The following is a 25,090-nucleotide window of genomic DNA, read 5'->3' as shown; positions in this document are numbered from 1 at the left end:
TGGTGTTCTCTCATCATATTTTGTTGATCTTTAAGTGTAGCATCGGTATCATTGTGTCGTTTCTCGGATGCGGCTACGAATCTTGTAAGCATGTCTTCCAAATCTGATTTCTTTTCATGTACCGGTTCCTCCTTTTGGTAGAAGCCTCTATCTTTTTGCTTATACTTTTCTTCCCTTGTCTTTTTGTACTCTTCATATGGTAGCCATTCTTTCCTTGGTTTTCGCCAATTATCATCAAGCCTATCACCACTTGAATAGCACACTTGTACCTTCCGGTTCCCATTCTCATCAAGATCACAATCTTTTGTAAGGTGAGTCCCTCTACAGTTTTCACATCCTACCCTAATAGCATGGATGGATTGGTCCATCTTAGTCATTCTTTGGTCCATGCTTTCCAACTTTGCCATCATTGCTGCCATGTCATCGGTAATGGAATTCACCGCCCCTCGAGTCAAGTCATTCCTTGGGTTATGGTATTCTCTAGAGTGCTTAGAGAATTCTTCAATTAGTTCGTTGATCACCGGGGTGCCTTCTTTGTGAGGGGTCCTTGCGAGTCAAGGAGCTGCCTAGTTGTTACATTGACTCCATCATAGAAAATGGAGACTTCTTATTGGCTATTAAGATCATGATGTGCGCAATTCCTTAGTAGGCTTTTGTATCTCTCCCATGCCTCATAAAGGGACTCTCCAGCTTGTTGTTCAAAGTTGGCAATAGCTTTCATCAACTTGGCTATTTTCGAAGGTGGGCAAAACTGGTCAATAAATTCTTCTTTCATCTTAGCCCATGTAGTGATGGATCCGGGAGGGAGTGACTTGAGCCAATCCTTTGCAGCACCTTTGAATGTAACTGGAAGCATAGGAAGCAGCTAGGTTTCACGAGGCACATTTGGAACATTAAAATAATCAGCTACATCATTGACTTCATCCAAGTGTTTATAGGCATCTTCGTGGTCTTTTCCGTAGAAGGGGATCTCCTTGAGTTGAGCAAGTATGTGACCCTTAAGCTCAAAAGTGGCAGTCGCGGGAATTGCGGGTTGCACAAGTCCCGGGCCGGTATCATCCCGTATCCTCTTCTTCCATTCGCCCATGGGAACTTCATCGATGTTTGCCATGATGTTGTCAAACTCACCTTCTAGATCGCTACCTTCTTCAAATTCGCTTTCTTCTCTTTTAGACTCGTTCACGATGTCTTCCTTGATTGGGTCTTCGTTTGCCATGGAAGAGGTGTTGGATGCTCCTGATTTGCTGCTCTTTTTCTTGCTAAAAACGGATTTGAGATTCTTCAAAGGTGAGTTTTTTGAAGAAGCGGATTCTCCAACGGCTTTTCCTTTGTTCTTCTTTAGAGCGGACTCCGGGTCTTCAAGTGGAGGAACCAAAGACGTATTGGATCCTCGGGTCATGTAACAACTGCAACCAAAGTAAAAAAAACGCGTAAAAAGAACAAAAGAAAATAAAAATAAAAACTGTGAAACAGCGCTGGGCTCGCCGAGTAGCGTCGACTGCACTCGGCGAGTTCAAGGCAGAAATAGAAAAAATTCTAATTAAATTTCTAAAACAGAAAACTATGAAAACTAATCCTAATAACTAAATTACCTAAAAATAACTTTGTGCAAGATAAATCTCACACAAATGATCGATAAAACTAGAAATTAGTGCTAATTTTTGAACCGTTCCCCGACAACGGCGCCAAAAACTTGATGTGTGTAAACTCAACTAGTTTTAATCCTGCTTTTAATTATAAAATTGACACACAAAGGCAGTGGACCTATCAATTGTGGTGTAGTTAAATAAATAGGGTATCGAACTCAGGGAACGGAAAATTAAAACTAAAAACTAGAATTAACTAAAAACAAGTAATAGAAAATAGGGGTTTCTCTAGTTTTGCAAGACTAGAAACTTAACTAAAACTTAACTACTCAATTAAAAGCTGAAAACACGTAAAAACAAACTAAATTCAATGATCAAAAAGGGTTTCTGTTTAGGTTCAACTTATTTACTCCTATGGTTAATTTTTATGATAATATAATAGATTAATTGTTATTGGTTACCGACTCTGGTGATTAGATTCGCATTCGCTATTACTAATCCTTAGAAAACATACCAATTCAAACAATGGCCAGTTGATTAAACTAATAGATTTCCTAGGTTAATTATTCGGGTTAAATAAGACTTCTAGCTAGCTAATTAAATTTGGTGATTCAGTTAACCTCTTGTTGATGGTATATCATACAAGCTCACACATTAATTTACCCATTCTCTAATTAATCCTAGTTTCATGTTCATTATTCCTAGGCATATAGTATTGTGTTCACATAAATTATATGAGATAAGCAATTAAGAGATGTTCATGCAGCTTAATCACTTAGCAATTAACAGAAAATAGTTATGGTTAATGCATAAGGGTCTTTAACAAGCTTACTTTAACAATATCACCAACTAACAATTAATAAAAAGAGTAAATTAAACCATAGGAGCAAAATTGTCTTCCCCAAACAGAAACTAACGAAATTAGTTCATGATTTCAGTGTATGAAAGCTTAAAAACGAATTCAAATAAACCTAACATAATTCTATTCAAAGGTAAGTGGAAAATTAAACCTAAAGTGCCTTAATCTCTTAAGAATGAAGGATTAGGGTTCTTCACACGTTCTTCTGATCTCCAACAAGTTCCTTAGTCGCCAAGTAAGTTCTCCAAAAAGCCAGAGTGTCCTCAATTCGGGTTTGTGAAGTCTATTTATAGTTTTCTCAAAACATGGGCTACTCGTCGAGTAGACAACTGACTCGTCGAGTCCCCCTTGAGGAATACGTATACGGCAAGGACTCCACGTATTGCTTCGCGAACCTTCGTGTCTACTCGTCGAGTAGACGACCCTACTTGTAACGCCCGTAGATCCGGGCTAGTCAATTTAGAGATAATAGGGGTCGAAAACGAATTTTCAACAAAAGATTATTTATTAAATAATCTTAACCAAGTTGTAGAATATATCTCAAGGGTTCCGTACATATAAAGAACGCCGAAATCCGAGTTATAACGAAGAAGCTATGTCCCGTCGAAGTTTTTCGGCAAAACCGGCACGGCACCGGGAGACGTAAATAGTGAATTTATGATAGAGGACTTTTTAGCCTTAGTGATCTAAACAAAATTTGTAGAATATGTTAAACCGAGAGCGTCCATAAAAAGAACGCCCAAATCTGACTTCGTATGAGGAAGTTATGAATTTTCTAAGATTTGGCATAGCAGTGCACGACCCGAAACTCGAATTTTAGATCGAGCGGTTTTTGGCCTACGCGACCTAAATGAGAATTGAAGATCTCATTAATAGGAACTTAACGGTAAAAAGACAGACGAAAACAGAGTCTGTATGTAGAAGTTATGAATTTTACGCGGACATTTAACAGTATAATCTCCTCGTACTGTTAAATTTAAGATCGGTCGAGAATTAGCCGACGGAGTCAAAATGAAAGTTGTAGATATTATTTTTACCTACGCATGGATATAAATAACGTCAAAAACGGAGGTCGTATGTGAAAGTTACGGATTTTAGAAGTCGGAAGTGTGTTGTGCGAAAATGGGTGATGTGGCACAATCTTGGTCATTGCTTTCTCCCCAAGTCTTGCCACTAGATGGTGACATGTGGCACCAAGTTCAGCCATTTTTCACCCTATAAATAGAACCTCTCCCACCCTCATTTTCTTCACACCTTTCCCATTCTTTCTTCTCTAGAACCTCTCTCTAGCCCCGAAACCCCCCGAAAAGCCTAGGGAACCTCCCTAGCACGAGGCGGAAGCCCCGGAGTGCTCGACGGCTCCGAGAAGAAGAGCTTTTCGGCTCGGGAACGCTGCTCCAAGCAAAGCCCGGTTTTCTATAAAACCCGCTGTTTCGTCGAAGGAAATTATTTTCTTTAAGAAGCGAAGCGCTGTCTGAGTTCGGAATCACCACCTTTTCAAGTGAGTGCATAGTTACTTTCATCTTACACATAGATATGAAGTATTTAATATAAATTACGTGCTATGTGTGAATATTATCTGTATACTTGCTATCTATGCTGGATGAACGTTTTTATACATGTTTTAACTCATTTAAACTGTATACGTATTTTATATCTACAAATATGTTGGGTATAACATGGGTAGATGAATGATGAGAGATAAAAGATTATGTGAGTAAACATTGGCAGTTATAAACTTAGTGCCCAATAAATAAACACCGACAGCTATGGACTTAGTGCCTATTGGACAAACGATGGTAGCTATGGACTTAGTACCTATTAGGTAAACACAGGTAGCTATGGACTTAGTACTTGTTAGGTGTTGGTAGCTATGGATTAGTACTTGGTAGCTATGGACTTAGTACCTGTTAGATAAACGTTGGTAGCTATGGACTTAGTACCTACGCTGGTAGCTATGGATTTAGTACCCGATGAAGGAACTTTTGCAGCTATGGAATTAGTGCATTGGCAGCTATGGACTTAGTGTCGGCCTTATAACCCTGGAAGCAAGGGACTTCGGAACGAACGAATAGATGATTCTTAGGGTAGATCCTTAAGAATAAATAAGATAATGGGGATGGGTAATTGGGTTGATTGATTGTTTGATGATTAAACATAATGATTATATTATTGTGGGTTGAAAACCCTATGTACTCACCAGGTTTCCCAACCTGACCCACTCAAGCTTATTTGTATCACAAGTGTCGATATGAAGTTACATTGTACTGAGAGATTTAAAAGGGATGTAGATCACTAGTGTAAATAAATGTAAGTTCTATTTATGCTTATGTTCCTGTATTGACGACGACATCCCAAGGTTTTAAAATGAATAAAAATACATTTCTTCGGAAATGCTTTGATAATGTATTTATCATGTTTTTCTGGGAACTAATTCCGCAACATTTTTATTAAAAGAGGTACTCTGATTTTTATAAAACATAAACAAAATCGGTCTTTTATGGCCGTGAAAATGGGGATGTCACACTACTCGCCGAGTAGCTTCAGAATTAAGCCTTTTTCTTCTTTCTTCCATTCCCGAGCTTTCGATCGTGACTCCTGCTTCCTTTTGCTTCCGAGCACGACTTCTGGACTGAAAATATAATTCAAACATTATTAAGTACCTTTTGTCCATAATATGCGAATAATTAGCTAATAATTGATAAAAATCTATACTAAAAATATGGCTAAATATGCAAATATCAGTATGCGACCAATTTACCCTCGCCATGTTGTGGTGGTTCCTCCACCACGTCGTGGCAACCTCCAAAACTCACAAATCGGAAAATATAATATATCAAGAATCTGGGTGTTACAAATCTCTCCCGCTTAAATTAGATTTCGTCCTCGAAATCATTCCTCACAACTTACTCTACCACACTATTCGACCTCGTCTGAACTTCCTGAATCCCAATTAGAACTGAGAAATTATCACACACTACGACTGACTTCTGTAACCCAACCTTTGCGGAAATCACATCTTCTGACCAAGGAATAAATTTTAGCATGCCGCCATTAATTATCAGATAGAAATTCCAAGTGCCCTGTCCAAAAACTGAAAACCCTGAACCATGTCTGACTTGCAGACAGACAATGCCATTCCAAACCATATGCATAATGACTCCACTCAAAAACCTGAACCGAACAAACACCTCCGACCCTGGGATTATCTCACTAATAACATGGAGAAACAGAAACCTTGACTATTTACCGATGTCGAAAAACCTACTTCGAATATAAAATTGACCCCTAAACCAAATTCAGCCACTTGTGCCAGCCAACGACTGCATCCCTAAATAAAACCTAAGACACCACTCGGAACCCCACAACTACCAACGATCAACCAAATAACTTGAAAACACTCAACTGCAACAACTATCCTTCTCTACCCAACTCACGGCAGAACCAATTAGTCAGGTAACTCTCGAAACCACAAATACAACCAACTCCATCAATGTACTCCTCAAAACCGGGAATCCATCAGTCTAACTTCAGAAACCTTACCCTAAGACCGATGATCATCCATCTTTCAAACCTACCCCTAGTCCCTAACTAGGAATATCATCGAAACATACATAATGAATACTCAAAACATCCTGGTCGTGAATTTCAACCGATCCCCATCCGAAAATTGAGCCCAAAAACTTGAAATGCATACTTGACTTCCTGACAAGTCGTCATTAATCCATTTCTCCCACGAGCATAAAAGTGGTCAATCTAAGAATCTCACATTGCATCCAAATTCTTCATCAACTCAGGTGTACATCCACCTGACAAACCATTCGAGACTTCAAGCATGAACTTCATGACCCGAAGTTTCTGAACCAAAACTCAATGTTGGTAATCAAAGTCTGAATAAACAGCCCACTAGTAAACAGGGTTCATGATACATACATTCAACAAGAGACTCCCGATGCACAAGTAACACTTTAAACAAGCTTTTATTGGCCACATGATCGAAACCAGCTGGTCACCGAGTCTCCCGGTTCCCAACAATGCACTAACACCCAAACATGCCAACAAGACTAACGATCCGATACCTAAGAGTCTCAATCAAATGACTATCGGGTTCCACCCATATGAAACTAGTCTACGATACATCGGGGCGCCCTCTAACCACTAGAACAATAAGCTCACGGTACTACGCCGATCTCGCCGCTATTCCATCACTGACCTGAAGACTCACGGCCAACACCACAGGGGCATAAAGATATTTAACCGCCAACTCACTGACTTGCAGGAACCCAATCAACATCCCCCTTAATACTAACTGAAAACAACACAGACCATACCCTTTTATCATACATAATTCCTTTCACAATACATGTTGTTACCAATGCAGAATCAGACGAAACATGGCCGCACACAACCAGAGAATGTGATAGGCGGTTGTACTCTTGTTCCAATTCAAAAGCTATAAACCAAATAAGAACCATGCCAATAATCCGAATCAACTGCTCTCATGCCATCACATTTAGTCCACAAACACTACCTCGTGACCATAATCGAGGCACTACCACAATGTACACCCTCGAGGGGAGATACATAACCAACCTTGATCTACTGCATTCCTTCTTCGTCACAACCTTACCCAAAGGGTGAGGTACCAGCAGATCTAACGAAATGACGAACTCTAATTGTTAGCAGAAACATCCTCATGAACGACCGATACAAGATCCCACACCTCGATTGAAACTGAACAGATCCCACTAATACGTAAGTAGCTCGATAAAACTTCCAAAATTATCCAGATTTGTTGTCAAAACCTAGGTCGGATCAATCCAAATACCAACCCTGACATGCCCCAAAATTGGATTCTACGATGATCTAGAGTTACACCTGAAAAACTAACGACAATGCCCCAACATCCGAACTCCTAATAACTAAGGACAATTGTTGAGCCCGAGCCCGCTATGAACAATACTTTCATAACCAAAAATTAAGGGTACCCATACCCAGAAACCAAATATACAACGAGCTGACGAATCCCTCAACAACCGATACCCAACCCGAGCATCCCAAATGCCTCTTGATCTATTCACCAGCGTCCCGAAAGGAACCACTGGTTACAACGAACTCCTTTTCCAATAGCTTCCTATCGTGAAGACAACTCATGTATTCCTGAGCACATACATCTAGTGGAAACTTACTTTGTATCCCCGACTTGACCAAATCCCGAGCCAAAGTCCCGCATACCCAAACCGTAGACCCCTATGCGCCATCCTTTTAAAACCATGTACTCTAACCGAACGATGATCCTCCAAGCAGAATACCTATTTCTCCCCCCCCCCCCTTAGGGTTCGAACTACCAGCAACTGACATTGCAACAAACCAATAATCAAAATGACTCAACCAGATACATACCATCCCTGACTCTCAGAATGTATAACACAACGCAAGATGATCTTCCAGATGAAGAGCAATCAAAGTCAAAGATATTCCGAATCTCAGATGGAGACCTCGGAAACCTCCCAATCATAACCGCCTCTAACATCAATAATCCCTTGCAGATGCCCACGAAATAATTATGTCGGTCTATTCATAGTTCCGATTCTTTATCTAGAACAAATGGACTACTACACACATCGCCTATAAATCCCCAACAAACAATTCATCGCGAGCATTACTCATAAATAAAAGAAGCATCATAATCTTAGTCAGGATACATCAGAGACAACAAAAGTTGTCATTCTCAATTCACCACCTTCATCAACTGAAACAATCAACTAGCACCTGAACTAACTAAATTCAAAGAAAGCAAACTCTTAATCTAATCTCAAGGCAACGATACCACAAGAATCCCCTTGTGCATTCCCACACTAACATACTTGCCACCAAAAACCGCAACTATCTAACCCCATGCTGGGTCTACATCCCAAATCTGAAAATCCCATGTCTGCTCTCTCTCTTTCCTATAAACACGAAAAGCTAGAAGAACATAATATATGTCGTGGATAGTGACATCCCAATCCATCTGCCAATCACTCAACCTTCGGTTGCAATCCTCAAGTCGATCATCACAATCACTTCCTTCTTGAGTCACGCGACTCAACTGGCACTACCTCAAGCAAGGCCCTCAAGACCTTAAAATCAACTAAATCATCTAGTTTTGCATCATTCAAAACAAAACTAACTTGGCCACTGAGGCCCAAGCAATTCACCATGCCCTTCCTTATCCCCACCAACCATAATCGATAAAACCAAATAAGACGGAAACACATTGCATGAATCATGGTGTCGAACCATACAATCTACCCTCAATCAGCTCCTTAGAATCCCCGAACGTTTTCCTCGATTCGAGTATGGATCATGTGCTTTCAGTAGTATGGGCCCAATACTATATTCCATACTTATCAATACTTTCCTCCAGAATCGTCCCGGATCCTCTAAGTAACTAGTCATGTCCACTACCGACTGATCCAATCCCATATACTTAATCTCAAACGAATATACACCTCTAAAGAGCGCACCAATTCCTCTAAGGCGCTTCTTAGACTCTCTTAGGATTCCCACCTCACCCTGCCATCAGTTGCTGAAGAACCCCTACTAATACCGGCTAACTACTTCATGAATACAAATACATGCAACAAAACTTAAATAATCTTTCGAATAAAAGACCCAACCCTACAATGGTTAGACTCAAACGAGAGCTGGACAATAGGTCTAAATCAATCATTCTAGAATTATTTAACCTTTACAGTATGTAACTAAACATATTCATTTAATAGTTACCCCACATCGATATGGGTCCCACAAAGCATAAAGCGAGCAACATTCGGGAAGTAACATTCTATAGGCCATAAAACATAAAAAGGCACCCTCCCACTAACTTGCTTTTGCAATGCTAGGAACCTCTACCAACATTTCTAATCTTCCTAGATTCTCCTTCTAGAATCTCTTTTTCGAAAATGCTCACACAAGCACATCCTAACATTCTTCATAGGCTTTCCTAGGGCTCCCTTCACACCGCTCTCTGCTATCAGCTGCAGAAGAGACTCACTCTAATACCTTCTAACTACCTCATGAATACAATTACATGCCACAGGCACTAGACAATTCTTCAACTGCAAGGTCTCACACTACAACGGTTGGACTCAAACAAGAGCTACGCAATAGAGTTAAACCTAACCTTCTAAAATTATCTAATCCCTGCAACATGTAACCTAACGTATTTGCTTAATAGTTAGCCGATATTATTGGAGGTCCCTAAAACCACAAAGCAAGCAACATTCAAGTATCAAGTAATCTAAATCAATGCCTCACTTAAATCATGCCATTCTATCAAAAAATCTGAAATCCATACGAGCATGCAGTTCCTAAAGCTCAATCAACAGGCATATAAATGCATCTCTCCTAGCATTCTATCATGCAAATCCTAAGCATATCCATATCCCTAATATAGCATGCAATTCTCATATACTCATACCAAAACAATAAGCATATCACATGTATGGGTATTTTGGTAAAAACTTACTTGAGCTCGACTGATTGCATGCATCGCACCCCTTTTTTCATAGAAAACGTTTTTTGAAAATCGTTTTCTTTTAAAATATTTTAGAAATCCTAATTTTGATTTCAGACTTACCCGAGAGTGTGCCCGAATCTCAAACCAAAGCTCTGATACCAACTTGTAACGTCCCAAACTTTCCGAGTAAAAATTTTCATTTTTAAATAAGTCAAAACCCTCCATTCATTATCCCAAAAGACAAAGATAATAAAAGTAATCTCAAAATATCAGAGTAAAATCAAAATAGTCAATGCAGAATAAATCTCCATGGGATGCAATGCGATCAATCTGGTCCCTTCCTTTTAAAACCAGAAGCACCTGAAAACATTTTAAATATATACCGTAAGAACAAAGCTTAGTGAGTTCCCCAAAATACTCCATCCATACATACATAACAATACAAAACTAAACTGGGTCTATTTCACCTCCTTCGGTCTCTTTCAACTGGTATTGGGTGTATTTCACCCCATTCGGTCTCTTTCAACCGATACTGGTTCTATTTCACCCCATTCGGTCTCTTTCAATCGGTATTGGGTCTAATTCACCCCTACAGCTAAGCATACAATCACATAGCAAGAGTCACAAAGACAACAAACACCTATATGAATAACAGTAAGTGTCACAAAGACAACTATCATCCTGCAAACATAATCCAATGGGTTGGCATTGGTGCCTTCGACCTACGAGTACAGTGAACAAACTCACCATGCAGAATAAACCACAGCTAAACAGTACCCACATTTGAAGAATGGTGCTAACACCTCCTATCAATCCATACAAGGTAAACCCTTACTCTACCTTCTAAAACTAACAATTGGCCAAAAGTTAACCAAGTCGAAAATCAGCCCTCAAGGTAATCAGTCAAACCCATCATCAACTCATCTCCATGTCGTGGCCAGCCCATGGTCACGTCCTGGCTAACAAAAAAACCCCAATCCAAGCTTCAGACGTCCTACACGTCGTGGCCAGACCATTACCATGATATGGCGTGCACCAAACAAACAGATCATGTATAACATAATCGTCATGTCGTGGCACCATCCTGCCACGCCGTGGCCGCTTCCTTTGGGACAACTTAACTAATAAGTCCTTAATCATTTGATCCACTCATCCAAAACCTTCTGGAAGCTATTCATACTCCTAGAACATCCTAAAAATTGTTCCTTTTCAAACATGCATGACCTATGCAAGTCTTGGGCTTAAGTTTGACCAAGAGGGTGAAAAAGAGGTCAAAACCTCAAGCATGGAAAAAAAACCTTACCAATTCATAGATCCAGAATATATGATGACCAAGGGACCAAAGTGAGCTATAAAGTTGCAAACTTTATCTCTTTCAACCATCCAAAACTTAACTATAGACCAAAACATACCAAATAACCTAGATCTATAAGGTAAACATCATCAAGATGAAAACTTAAGAACTCACAATTGATCCAGAAGATTCACGCAAGGAGTAGAGATAAGTAGATTGCTTGATCTATGCACAAAACCTCATTATTTTTCCTTCCAAGGCCACAAAAACACACCAAATGAGTCAAAAGCTTCAAAGAGGGCTAGGGTTTAGATTTCTGGGTGTTGGATGTTGTTAAGAGGTGAAACCCTAACTACTACTTCCTTTAAATAAGGTGTCAAACCCGGAATTTAGGGTTTAGGCCTCCAGACGGCTGCCACGTCGTGGCCAAAAGAATGCCACGTTGTGGTGGCTTAAATGATTCCGCGACCAATTTGCCCCACCACATCGTGGTGGTTCCTCCACCACGTCGTGGCAACCCCCTTAACTCACAAATCAACAAATAAAATATATTTCAAGAATCCGGGTGTTACAAGTTCTTTCTTGATAGTCTATGTTTGTGTTGTTTTTGTATGCTATGTTCTAGCTTCTCGCTAGTTTGTTGTTTTAATAAATTTTTAGTCGTTAAAAAAATAATTTTGTTATTTATGTAAGGGTTAATCTTAAAAAAAACATTATATTTTGTGTTTTTTCCTGATTAAATCTCATTTTTTTTTGCCTGAAAAAACTTTGTATTTTTTCACTTTTCTCGAAAAGCCATCAACTTTATATTTTTTTTTTGAAAAAAACCTTCAACCTTCTGACTGTTTCCAAATAAACCTTTAACTTTTTTAGTTTTTCTTGAAAAAACTCATACATTTTACAATTTTTTTTGGCAAAAAATAACTAAAATGGTCAAATCGGGAAAAATGAAAAAAATACAAAGTGTTTTTCAAACAAAAAAAAAATTAAAGTCTAGTCCGGAAAAAACATAAAATATAAGGTTTTTTTAGATTAACTTTTATGTAAATATTGCAATATTTATATATAAAAATGATATTTATATAATTTTTATTTCAAATAGTTTACTATAAAGGATTAATAATATATTGTGTTATATGCATTCGAAGTTTTTCTATTAGAAAGAAATTTTTCTCGCTATTTAAAGGAGGAAGGACTAAGGAGTCGTTCCCTCCCAACTTACTGCCAAATCATTTTTTCTTTTTTCTCTACTCTTTTCTATCTCTCTCAACCCACAACACATGGAAACCCACTTGATTAAACAAAATACAAAACAATTAAGGTATAAGTCTTAATTAGCAATAGAGCTACTACGGGTACATCCAAGATATCACTTCCTCTTCAGTGGGTTGGGAGGGTTAGGAGTGGTGAGTTATTTAATTGGTTTCCCTAACCCGTTTCATCATCTCTCTATTTTTTCTCTCTCATTTTCTCTTGTACCATGTGTTTTAAGACTTGTACCTTACTTGTTTTGTATTTTTTTTAACTGAATAGATTGAAAAAGATGAGATTTCGGTGTGTTGGGTTGGGAAAAATAAAGAAAAAAAGAGAGAAAAAATGATGTGGTAGTAGGTTGAGTGGGTTGGGAGGGAATAACTCTTTCCTCCCTAACAACGTAAACAAAGAACACTGAATCATTCAAAAATGATTCAGAACTCTTAATCATTCAATTATTACCAAAAGCCCCTCACTTTTACCTTTGACATGGACTTGTTATCCATTAATAACAGAAAGTAAATTAAAATAAAATATAGAACATTTCTTTTACTATCTGATATTACATTTAACTGCCTAAAAATAGCAAACTTATAGAACTTATGTAACATTTTTTATTATATAAATAAAAAAAGGTTTTGTTACTCTAAAAATAATTAAAAACAGATATTAATTTTGTATTAATTGATAAAGTGGCGAAATCTTGAAATTCTTTTTGCAGTTAGTTTTAAAATAAATGAGGATTTCTTTAATCGGTTTTGGAGCGTGAAGTACAAACAAATTAAGCACTTCTATGTTCAGTCACGGGTCTCCCTGATTTCCGCCACTTGTCCCTTTTCTTCCTCAATTCCACCCCGCTTCGTCCATTCCACCATTTTTATATACCACCATTTCTCTCTTCTCTAACCTTCGGACTTCCGACACCCAAACCCCAAATCTCTCCTTCCATTCACTGAGACAAACAAAACCATGACCAATGACCTCAAAACACCACCTGAAACCGCCATACAGCTACATAATGATCAAACCCCAACCACCAAAGTTGCTGCCGAGGCTGAAACAGGCACCATGAGTGGATCGTTGAGGCCATTGGTTTCTTCCAGCTCCACCACAAAGTTTTCACGGAATTATCACGTAATGTATATCGGTTTACGGCTTGTATGCTTCTCTGCGTCGTTGATTTCAGTTGTTGTAATGACTACTGCCAAACAGAAATCGAGTATCTCAGTTTTTGGATTTGATCTACCGCTTAACTCCAGGTGGTCCTTATCTGGCTCCTTCCAGTAAGTCCTTCCTCTAGATTTCTGTGCTGAATTTGATCAGTTTAGTTCCATTAACAATACACAATAGTTATACTCCTTCGAACAGATTTTTTCATGTTATGTGTAGTTAAATTTCGTATACTTATTGAAGTTTACATCAGAAATTGGCATGCGATGTTTGAATTCTTACGTCTTCTGAAATTTCGATCAGAAATTGAACCTGGAATCTGGATTCAAACAATTTATTCATGATGTTTTATCGTTGAAGTCTAACATTTTTCGAAAGTTATATAAGAGATTAACATGTAAAGTCTGGAATCTGGAATATGTATCGATCATCCTTAACTACACTGATTCAATTTTCAACTTGGATCAACACAATTTCTCGTTGTGTTGAAATCTTGCGTTTTTTGTAAATTAAACTAGATTCGTCCTGCTTATTGATCATCGACTGATCTGATTCAATTTTCGATTTCCGAGCATCTTTCATTGCGATTTCCCAATAGCAATCAAACTTTTAAATTAGGTATTCGTGGTATTAGCTACTCGTGATTCCTTTATTCTGTTGAATTGGTATCTCGATGGACAACGACACCATTGTCAGTTATGCCAGAGCACATGCATAAATTACTTGTTTCACTTCAATCATGAATTCCACAAACGATGCAATCGTCTTCCAACTTTTGCACTCCTAAGACCATAAACCAAAAAAAAAAAAAAAAAAAATCAAAAAAATCTTCCATCGAAATAGAAATTATAATCAATTGTGATCTTCGTATGTTTTTCATGCATATTTCGGCTTCCCAAGTGGTTTAATTTGCATTATCTAGCTACCTATCAAGGAGTAGTTAGAACGTATACATTTCTGATGAACCAAAAAAGCAAAAACATACAATTGGAATGACGTTATGGGATATGATAAAACAGCAAATGCGTGTGTGTTTAAGTTGCTTGAGTTCATGTCCATTTGGTGATCCTCCATTTTCTTGTGTTGACTTTGACTGAAAAAACTTGAGTTGATGCACTACACAGGTATGTGGTTGGAGTATCATCCGTTGTTGGAGTCCACTCTCTTGTTCAACTAGTAATGACCATTTCAAGAATGCTAAGAAAGTCATTGGTTTTTTCCTCTAGAAGCCATGCATGGCTTATTTTTGCTAGCGACCAGGTATCAATAAATTTAGTTATGAATTGTATGTTGATTTGGAGATTATTGAGTTATAGCACATAAACCGAATCAGACCGAAACAAATTTTTTCTTTAAATCTAAAAACCGGACCACCCAGAAAAAAAAAATTAGGGTTGGCACAAAATGATATTCCATGTAACATATAATAAGATAGCAAAAATAGAAATTACAATTTTGTTCTAGGTTCTACCAAAATGGTGGGGGTAAGGGATTGCGCTCCTTGGGTCCTAGGATAGCGCCTTAGCCAAGGTCCAACTGAGAATAAGCAGGGTCCAATGGAGCCACCCTTGTAATGTGCGGGTAACCCCCAAACTTTAAAATTGGATTTTATTAAGAGGAATAATGTGACAGTCTTGACAATTTTTATGTTGTGATATGTCCACACAAGACTAAGATGGACCAAGACACAAGTCCAATAACAAATTACCAATAGATTAGAGATGGACTAATGTCTGATGGATTAATTTTGTTTAATTTAATTTGAGAAATCTACTATAAAATTTCTTTATGTTTAAATCTTATAACCGATTTAGTTCTTATTTTTTTTAGTCAATTAAGTCCAAAAAACCAAAAATTGTATTCATTTCGACTCTTTTATTCGGTCTACAAGTAATCCAACTTTTAAAAATTATATTTTTAGCCCAAATTTTAAATTTTGTTATAAATTTGGTCTAAAATTTACACTTTTAGCCCATATTTTAAATCTTATTATAAATTTGGCCTAAAATTTATACTTTTGGACTAGATTTCAAAATTTTATTACAAATTCATCATAAATTTAGAGTTATTACATTTTTTTCTTTCAAAATTTTGTTTCGAATATGTTTTTTTTGCTTTATAAAATCATATTTATACAAACACCTCTTTTATAATAAAAGCATTTGTCTACAAATACGTCTTATAAAAAAATGTATACAAATGTGTTTGTATGCATTTTTTTATAAAATTGTTTTTGTATACAAATGCATTTATTATAAAATAGGAGTTTGTATACATTTTTTTTTATAAAATATGTGTTTGTATTCTTTTTTTTTTATAAAAACAAATTATATTTATTTATGTACTTAATAAGTACATATTAGATATTTCGCATACAAAAGTGTTAAGAAAGGTTTTTATATAGAAAAAACAAGGTTTTTTATGTAAAAATATGTTTTTTTGTACAAATATGATTCTATAAAGAAGAAAGACATTCAAAACAAAATTATGAAAAAAAAAATATAAACAACTAAATTTAGGATGAATTCGTAACAAAAATTTGAAATGTGGGCCAAAGGTGTAAAATATTGACCAAATTTGTAGCAGAATATAAAATCTGAGTCAAAAGTATAATTTTTGAAACTTAAATGACCTGTTTATCGAGTAAAAGGTCAAAATGAGTATAATTTTCAATTTTTGTGAATTAATTGTCCAAAAAATAGATAATGACTAAATCAATTATGAAGCCCTAACCATAAAAAAATATTTCAAACAAATTTCTCATTTAATTTCTTAAACCTTAATTTGGACTTTGAAGTAAGCCTTTTGGACTTTGAAGTTTGGACTTATGCATAGGGGTTATACAAATGTTTTTTCATAGGTTGCATGCATATAAAAAATAAAACATTTTACACTATTCGGAAAAAGTTAACGCGTAGCGCGGACAATCACTGGCTCGTCCGCCCCTGCATGTTCGACTTTTCTATTTGGAGTCATTTTCTTGGGTTACTTATGGTAATGAGCAATGATAAATACAAAAAATAATTAAAACGATGACACAAACTATAATACAATCAATAGTTTTTAACGTACTTTACATCTTTGGTCCTTACATATAGTTTTTTTTTTTTGTTGTTGTAATTTTTGTCCCAATAAAAGTCATTTAATTCGGAACAGAGACAAAAAAATGTTACAAATCTTAAATAAGAACTAAATTTTATTAAAAAAATAAAAAGAAAATAAAACTATGGGATCAAAATTGAAAAAATCAACTATACCCAACAAACAAAAGTGTAATTTAGTCTAAGTTTATATTAATAAAATAATTAAAAATTCTATCAATCAAACACAACAAAATGAATTAACTCGTAAATTGTTATGAATACAAATTACAGTTAAAAATATAACAAAAATTAAGTTGATTTATTGATTATTGAGTAATACTTTATACAGGTGCTTGCATATGCGATGATAAGTGCCGGATCGGCTGCAACGGGTGTGACCAATCTCAATCGAACGGGGATCAAACACACGGCTCTACCCAATTTTTGTAAGCCGTTACATTCCTTTTGTGAACGTGTTGGGGTTTCAATAGGGTTTGCATTCTTCAACTGCGTCCTGCTTGCCATTTCTGCATTTCTTGACGTAGTTTGGCTATCTAGTTAAATGCTCAAGGTCGCTTAGTTTTTCGATTTTCAATAGGAGTGTTTACGTCTAAGATTATGTATGTATTTATTGCAGTATAATGGAATCAATGTAGGCGACCTTTAAAAATATAGATCAATACATGCAGTATTTAACCTTTTCCTATAGTTGTTCACTTCGGAACTAACTCACATCGTCCCATACGAGAAAATCATACAAGTTGTAAATCAGGTAAATTAATGGCATAACAAACGGTGACCACATGGAATTACAACTCCTACAAACATTAATATTTTCTGCAAGTTGAGAAAAGATAAATATGCCAATCATCAATAAACTTACTACCATGAATTTAACATTTTTAAACATCCTAAATGGATTTGGAATACTAATGTTACTTTGTGTTGGGATTCGTGTTTTGGAATTTAATATTCTATATATAGTAATTTCAAACAACAAAATTGTTGGAATTCTAAGTCGAGTAGGACTTGGAGACCAAGTAAACTTGGGACTTTGAAAAGTTGGTTATAGAGTCCTAATACAATTTTATTTACAAGACGGTAATTAGAATCTATATATACCTATCTATAACTGAGTTTATGATTATAAGAACAGATTGTAAAAACATTGGTTTTGAGTGATTTTCCAATTAATCAAATAGTGAATTTTGATTACTTTTGTTTTGCATTCTTGTTTTCTCAACTAGAATTGTTATCAGAACTTGAGTTAAGAAGCTGTGAGATCGAGTTGTTTACCTATTGACGTGCTAGGTCAATATGCCAGACGTAGAAGATGGTGTAGGGCCTCCTCCGGTGAGAGTGAAGGAGGTTGGGACAACCACAGTCGCATGTCTGATGCTTTCTTCCACCAACTATACCGTTTGGGCACTAAGGATGAAAGTAGTGCTCATAATTCAGAAAGCATGGACAACGATTGATCCAAGAACAGTCGATAATGAAGAAAAAAATTACCTGGCAATTGGATTGATGTACCAAGCAATACCGGAATCGCTGATTATGCAACTTGGAGACGTCGAATCAACTAAAGTTATATGGAACTCTATCAAAGCAAGGCATGTCGACGCCGATCGGGTGAAAGAAGCCCGACTTCAAACCCTAAATTCCGAGTTCGACAGATTGATGATGTCAGAGAAAGAATCAATCGATTCCTTCGCCGAGAAATTGTCAGGGATCGCCTCCAAATCGGCATCACTAGGAGAAACCATTGGGGAATCGAAGATGGTGACGAAGTTGTTAAAATTCGTACCAAGAAAGTTTCTTCACATCGTGGCGTCGCTCGAGCAGGTCCTCGATTTGAAGATAGTCGGGTTCGAGGACATCGTCGGGCAGTTGAAAGCTTACGAGGAGAGGGTAAAGGAGGCGGATGACGACGGAGAAGGATCGAAGGTGCTGTTTGTCGATGGTGGAAGCGGGAATCGGAACTGGAGAAGAAAGGGGAAGGCGATGGAGTCTTACGGGTCTGGTGCGACTGGGAATAAAACCCACGGGTTTAATAGATCAAGTGGATCCGGATCCGGTGGGTTATCTAGGTCAGGCGGGCCCAAAGGGAATAATAGGGTTTCTCAAAGTCGTAATCGGCCCAGTAAACAGTCCAACAACCAGCCCATCAATAATAGTGACCTAAACCAGAAAAATAAGAATAAAAAAGACCGATCCAAAATTATTTGTTACCGGTGCAATAAATCGAGCCACTTTGCGTCTCAATACCCAGACCCAATCCAAAAATTACAAGAAAGTAATTTTGCCGAATTTGATGATACCAATTCGGCCGTATTTTTACATGAGACTGTGTTTTTAAATGAAGAGAAGGTGATACCGTCTCGATACGACTCACAAGATAACGATGTATGGTATTTGGATAACGGGGAAAGCAATCACATGACGGGAAACCGGTCATTTTTCTCCGAGCTTGATGAAGGCATAACACGGAGGGTTAAAATCAGAGATAATTCGTGTGTAAAAATCAAGGGAAAAGGTGCTATACTTTTCCAAGGCAAAAGGGGTCAACAAAGGTTGATGACGGAGATTTACTACATACCGGATCTCAAGAACAATATTATTAGTCTCGGACAAGCAACCGAAGCCGGGTGTGATATTCGAATGAAAGACAACTATTTGACATTGCACGATGCCGATAATTGCTTATTAATGAGGTACAAAGAACTCCAAACTTCCTTTATAAAATAAAATTACAAATTGGAGTACCTATTTCCCTTCATTCGAGACTAAGTGAAGATACATGGCGATGGCATGCAATACTTGGGCACATCAATTTCGAGTTAATGAAAAAGATGTCCAAGAGGGGTCTAGTCAAAGGGTTACCCCAATTTGACCATGAGAATCAATTGTGTGAGTCTTTCTTGGTGGGCAAGAAAACAAGAAAGTCATTTCCGACTATGAGGACATACAAAGCAAAACGACCATTGGAATTAGTTCACGGTGATTTATGCGATCCGATCACGCCGGCAACCAAGGGTCAAAATCGGTATATTTTTACACTAATTGATGATTTTTCATGATTTATGTGGATTTATCTCATGAAAGAAAAAAGTGAGGTGTTTACACAATTCAAAAAATTAAAAGCTTTGGTGGAGAATGAAATTGGAAAGCCTTTGAAGGTGTTTAGAAATGATCGAGGAGGTGAGTTTACTTCTCTCGAGTTTAATTCTTTTTGTGATCAAAACGGAGTCAAACGCCACCTTACCGCCCCATACTTTCCACAACAAAACGGAATTATGGAACGAAGAAACCGAACACTTATGGACATGACACAAAGTATAATGAAGGCAATGCATGTTCCAAACTACTTATGGGGAGAAGCGGTAAATCACTCTACATATCTAATCAATCGCGTTTACACAAGAGTCCTTGGTGATACAACTCCATACGAAAAGTTGTATAAAAGAAAACCAAATTTAGAAAATGTTTGTATATTTGGGTGTTTGGCACATGCAAAAGTTGAACCGGTGAATCTAAAGAAGTTGGATGCAAGATCAATACCACTAGTGCATGTTGGTTCCGAACCGGGTATGAAAGCTTATCGGTTATCTAACCCGGTGACACAAAAAATAATCGTGAGTCGAGATGTTATTTTTGATGAAACCAAAGGGTGGGATTGGATTAAAGAAGCGGGAACCAACAATGAAGAACCGGACTCACTCATAATACCATGGGACTACCTAGAAGGTGAGACGAACAACAATCAAGGAAACGAGGTAAACAATGACCCAATGGAACGGATTGAATCAGATCATGAGATTGGAGATAGAGCGGAAGTACAAGATAATGAACAACCAAGTCCAGTCAATAATAATGTTCAACAAGGAGCAGCCAACCAAAGACCCTCAAGAACAAGAGTACCTCCAAGACAATTTCAAGATTATGAGCTTGATCTTGATAATCTCGAAGAACTTCTTCTAACAACCCATGACGAGCCGGTATTGGTTAAAGAAGCGAAGAAAGAACCATAAAGGTTAAAGCCATGAATGCAGAAATCAATTCGATAAACAAAAACAACACTTGGACACTCGTGAACAAGCCTATGGGGTGAAGTCAATTGGACTCAAGTGGGTGTTCAAAATGAAGAAAAATGAAGACGGCACCATTAATAAATACAAGGCAAGGTTGGTTGCTAAAGGTTACGTGCAACAACCCGGTATTGATTTTCAAGAAGTATTTGCTCCGATAGCTCAAATTGAAACCATTCAGTTTCTTGTAGCCTTAGCCGCTACTCATGGGTGGGAGCTTCACCACTTAGATGTTTAAACGACGTTCTTACATGGAGAATTGAAGGAAACAGTTTACATATCGTAACCGGAAGGCTATATAAAGAAAGACAACGAGCATAAAGTATACCGACTTATAAAAGCATTGTATGGCCTAAGGCAAGCACCTCGAGCATGGAACACGAAGCTTGACGGGATTTTGAAGAGTATGAAATTTCAAAAGTGCATGAAAGAACCATCGGTGTACTGGAAAAGTGAAGGATCTACCTTGCTAATTTTAGCAATTTATGTTGATGATTTATTTGTCACATGTACAAATTTGAGCATGATCAAGAGGTTCAAATTAGAGATGTCTAGGAACTTTGAGATGTCGGATCTTGGAAGATTGACTTATTACCTTGGTATTGAAGTTAAGCAAGAGGAATCAGGGATTACTATAAACTAAGAAGCATATGCTCAACACATTCTAAAAGAAGTCGGTTTACATGATTGCAGTCCGATCCATATTCCAATGGAATCAGGAAATAAATTAACAAAGGCCGAAGATGAACCCGAAATCGACCCGACACAATATCGAAAGGTGGTGGGATGCCTTAGATATCTCTTGCAAACAAGACCCGATATGGCATATGCGGTTGGAGTTGTTAGTCGATACATGCCAAGTCCAAGAGAATCACATGGTGTTGCAATCAAGCATATCCTATGGTGGTTACGAGGAACAACGGGATACAAAATCAAGTACGAGAAGATGGGACAAAACCGACTCATTGCTTATAGTGATAGTAGTCACAATGTTGACCCGGATGATGGAAAAATCATAACCGATCACATTTTCTACTACGGGTCATATCCAATTACATGGTGTTTGCAAAAGCAAGATACCGTTGCTTTATCATCTTGCAAGGCGGAGTTCATGGCAGCCACGACAACCGCATGTCAAGCAATATGGCTTCAAGATTTACTTTGAGAAATCATGAACAAAGCGCAAGAGAAAGTGGTTCTAAGAGTTGATAACAAGTCGACTATCAAACTAACGCAGAATCCCGTTTTTCATGGAAGGAGTAAACACATTCACATGAGGTTTCATTTTATTCGTAATTGTGTTGAAAACGAACAAGTGGAGGTGGAGTACATTCCCGGTGAAGAACAAAGGGCAGACATTCTTACCAAACCACTAGCTCAAACCAAGTTCAAGGAAATGAGGAGCTTGATCGGGATCGAAGATATCTCTAGAAGGACTTAGAGATTCGGGGATGATTGTTGGAATCCTAATTCGAGTAGTACTTGGAGACCAAGTAAACTTGGGACTTTGACAAGTTGGTTATAGAGTCCTAATACAATTCTATTTACAAGTCGGTAATTAGAATCTATATATACCTATCTATAATCGAGTTTATGATTATAAGAACAGATTGTAAAACATTGGTTTTGAGTGATTTTTCAATTAATCAAAGAGTGAATTTTGATTACTTTTGTTTTGCATTCTCGTTTTCTCAACTAGAACAATTACAAAAAAAAAACATTTTTAATAACACGATTCAAACAACTGATTATTAAATTTTATCATTTAATATTAAATAGCAATGTTGAAACGAACATCCAAACCACAATTTAGTTTGATCAAAGAAAGCTTTATTTTTGTTTCGAATGTGTTTAATGACAACTACTCTATAATCAAACGTGGTGATTATAGAGTATTAGTATGACAGATAGTTGTTTCGAACGTGTTTATAAATTTTTTTAAGTGGATCAAGAGATGGGCCAAACCCACATACATACACTTAGTCTAGACGATGTTGCGAGTGCGTGAAATGGTGTGATTTAGGCGCACCTGGCACGATGCATCAATAGTTGGGAGTTGATGAACTTTTATTTTTGACGAGTTCAGGTCAAGTCGGTTTGACCGACCCGGTCAAAGAGTTGAAGAATCCACTGTAAAGATCAGATAGACTTCAGGTTTGAATTCGAAATGGTGTTCTTAGTCTAGCCGATGTTGCGAGTGTGTGAAATGGTGTGATTTAGGCGCACATGGCACGACACATTGATCATTGGGAGTTGATGAGCTTTTATTTTTAACAAGTTCGGGTCAAGTCAGTTTGACTGAACCGATCAAAGAGTTGAAGAATCCTCTGGAAAGATTGGATAGACTTCAAGTTTGAATTCGAATAAGAGAATATATCGATATCTAATTCGAATAAGAGCAGATTCGTCCACTATAATAGGACCTCACTTTGTGTTTATCGGTTTCCATTGTTGTTGGAAAACCAATAAATCCGCATTAAATCCTAAGGTTTACTCTGTTGCTTACAGCCTTGGAAGTGACGTAAAAACCTTTAAGGACATAAGTCTGATTCGTTTAGTTTTCTACAATCAAGATCAACCATAAATAGATCAGTTTCACTTTACTGTTTTATGTTTAAATTTGTCTAATAACAAGACTGTTTGCTTCTACTCCTTTTCTTATAATCAGATCTGATCGTGAAGGATCATTCTGATATGTGGAAAAAACTTGGTAATAATAATAATAATAATAATAATAATAATAATAATAATAATAATTGAATAACTAATTTCTGGAAAGACCGGATAGACTTCAGGTTTGAATTAGAATAAGAGCGGATATCTATATTTGATTCGAACTTAAACTGCCGATGTCCGATTTTTGGGGGGCCTCTACGGTTTTCGTCCACTATAAATAAGACCTCACTTTGCATTTATCGTTTTCCATTTTTGTTGGAAAACCGATAAATCTTCAAGTTTACTCTGTTGCTTACAGTCTTAGAGGTGAAGTAAAAACATTTAAGGACAGGAGTCTGATCAGTTCAGTTTTCTACAATCAAGATTAACCATCAACTGGTCGGTTTTACTTTATTGTTTCACGTTTAAATTCGTCCAATAACAGGACAATCTACTTTTACTCATTTCTTATAATCAGATCTAATCGTGAAGGATCATTTGGATTTCTGGACAAAACTTGGTAACAATAATAATAATAATAATAATAATAATAATAATAATAATTGAATTTATTATCTTACAGAATCTCAACTTTTAATCTTCAATATTAATTGTCGGTTGTTTGTGAAAGCCTTTTGGATATTTAATAATAAATATTATCTATCCATTCGTTTGTTTGTAAATTCTAAATAATTCGTGATTAGTTCATAATACTAATTGTCGGATTGTTTAAATATCAAGTCTAAATTTCAACAATCTTAAAGCTTTTTACATTATAAATTTCAGACTTATGGAAACCGAAATCCCAACTGCTAGTCTCCAACTCATGAACCAAGAATTTTTCAAGCTTGGCCGATTCGATGGTTAGAACTACACCTATCGGGCCGACAAGTTCAAGTTCATGTTTCATGTGTTGAAGCTCGATTATTTTTTAGACCCTAACTTGACCTCAATTCCTATTGATCCTATTCCTGAAGCAAGAAAGACTATGGATCCAAATGTGATCTTTGATCTGGAGAAACGAAGGGCTCTGCGTAGATATTCTAAGGAACTGTGTGTAGGTCACATTAAGAACTCCCAATATGATCGACTTTATGATATGTACGTGTCGGTCATAGATCCAAGAGAGCTATGGAAAGCCTTGGAACTTAAGTATAAGGCACATGAGGAAGGTACTAGCAAGTACCTAGTGTCTAAGTACCTAGATTTTCAAATGGTTGAGGACAAACCTATCATGCAGCAAGTACATGAACTCCATGTCATGGTCAACAAGTTGAACACGCTCTCCATCTCTTTACTAGAACTCTTTCACATTGGTGTGATCATCGCAAAACTGTCACCCTCGTGGAAAGACTTCTCTAAGAGAATTATGCACAAATCTGAGGACTACTCCTTGGACGATATGATGAAGCACCTACACATTGAGGAGGAAAATCACACTAGGAACAAACACGGTAAAGTTGGATCAAGTGTGCACCACTTATCAGCTAGGGGTTCTGGTCATAAGACCAAGTCTGGGGGACACAACAAAAGAGACTTGGAACAAAACAAACAAATATTTAAGAAATCAGGTAATCAAAACCCTAACTCAAGGCCA

At 37.1% G+C, this 25,090-nt stretch overlaps 2 protein-coding genes, 1 long non-coding RNA gene and 1 other non-coding gene across 5 annotated transcripts; 3 read left to right on the top strand and 1 right to left on the bottom strand.

Annotated features, from left to right (window-relative positions):
* The first annotated feature begins 620 nt into the window (after nucleotides 1-620).
* LOC145151782 (small nucleolar RNA R71) lies at nucleotides 621-727 on the top strand. The gene has a single exon (XR_013732337.1). It is a non-coding gene; the product is annotated as a small nucleolar RNA R71 (small nucleolar RNA).
* A 12,605-nt stretch (nucleotides 728-13,332) lies between these two features.
* On the top strand, nucleotides 13,333-17,456 carry LOC145144142 (CASP-like protein 3A1). Its single transcript, XM_079074849.1, has 3 exons — nucleotides 13,333-13,780; nucleotides 14,792-14,927; nucleotides 17,100-17,456. The coding sequence occupies exons 1-3, from the start codon at nucleotides 13,467-13,469 to the stop codon at nucleotides 17,310-17,312; spliced, it is 663 nt and encodes a 220-aa protein (XP_078930975.1). The 5' UTR covers nucleotides 13,333-13,466; the 3' UTR covers nucleotides 17,313-17,456.
* Nucleotides 16,980-18,765, bottom strand: LOC145144158 (uncharacterized). 2 transcript variants are annotated; one of them, XR_013725185.1, is made up of 3 exons: nucleotides 18,263-18,765; nucleotides 18,047-18,178; nucleotides 16,980-17,587 (listed from the first exon to the last, which is right to left on the bottom strand). It is a non-coding gene; the product is annotated as an uncharacterized LOC145144158 (long non-coding RNA). The 2 variants fall into 2 exon arrangements; XR_013725179.1 differs by having other exon boundaries at nucleotides 16,980-18,178.
* A 2,782-nt stretch (nucleotides 18,766-21,547) lies between these two features.
* On the top strand, nucleotides 21,548-22,003 carry LOC145114721 (secreted RxLR effector protein 161-like). Its single transcript, XM_079050802.1, has one exon. The coding sequence runs from the start codon at nucleotides 21,548-21,550 to the stop codon at nucleotides 22,001-22,003; it is 456 nt and encodes a 151-aa protein (XP_078906928.1).
* Nucleotides 22,004-25,090: the final 3,087 nt, after the last annotated feature.

The sequence above is a fragment of the Lactuca virosa genome, chromosome 1 (genome assembly GCF_052849685.1).
Source record: "Lactuca virosa cultivar CGN04683 chromosome 1, Lactuca_virosa_CGN04683_v6, whole genome shotgun sequence".
Taxonomy (NCBI): Eukaryota; Viridiplantae; Streptophyta; class Magnoliopsida; order Asterales; family Asteraceae; genus Lactuca; species Lactuca virosa.
This window is presented reverse-complemented; position numbering and strand designations above follow the sequence as displayed.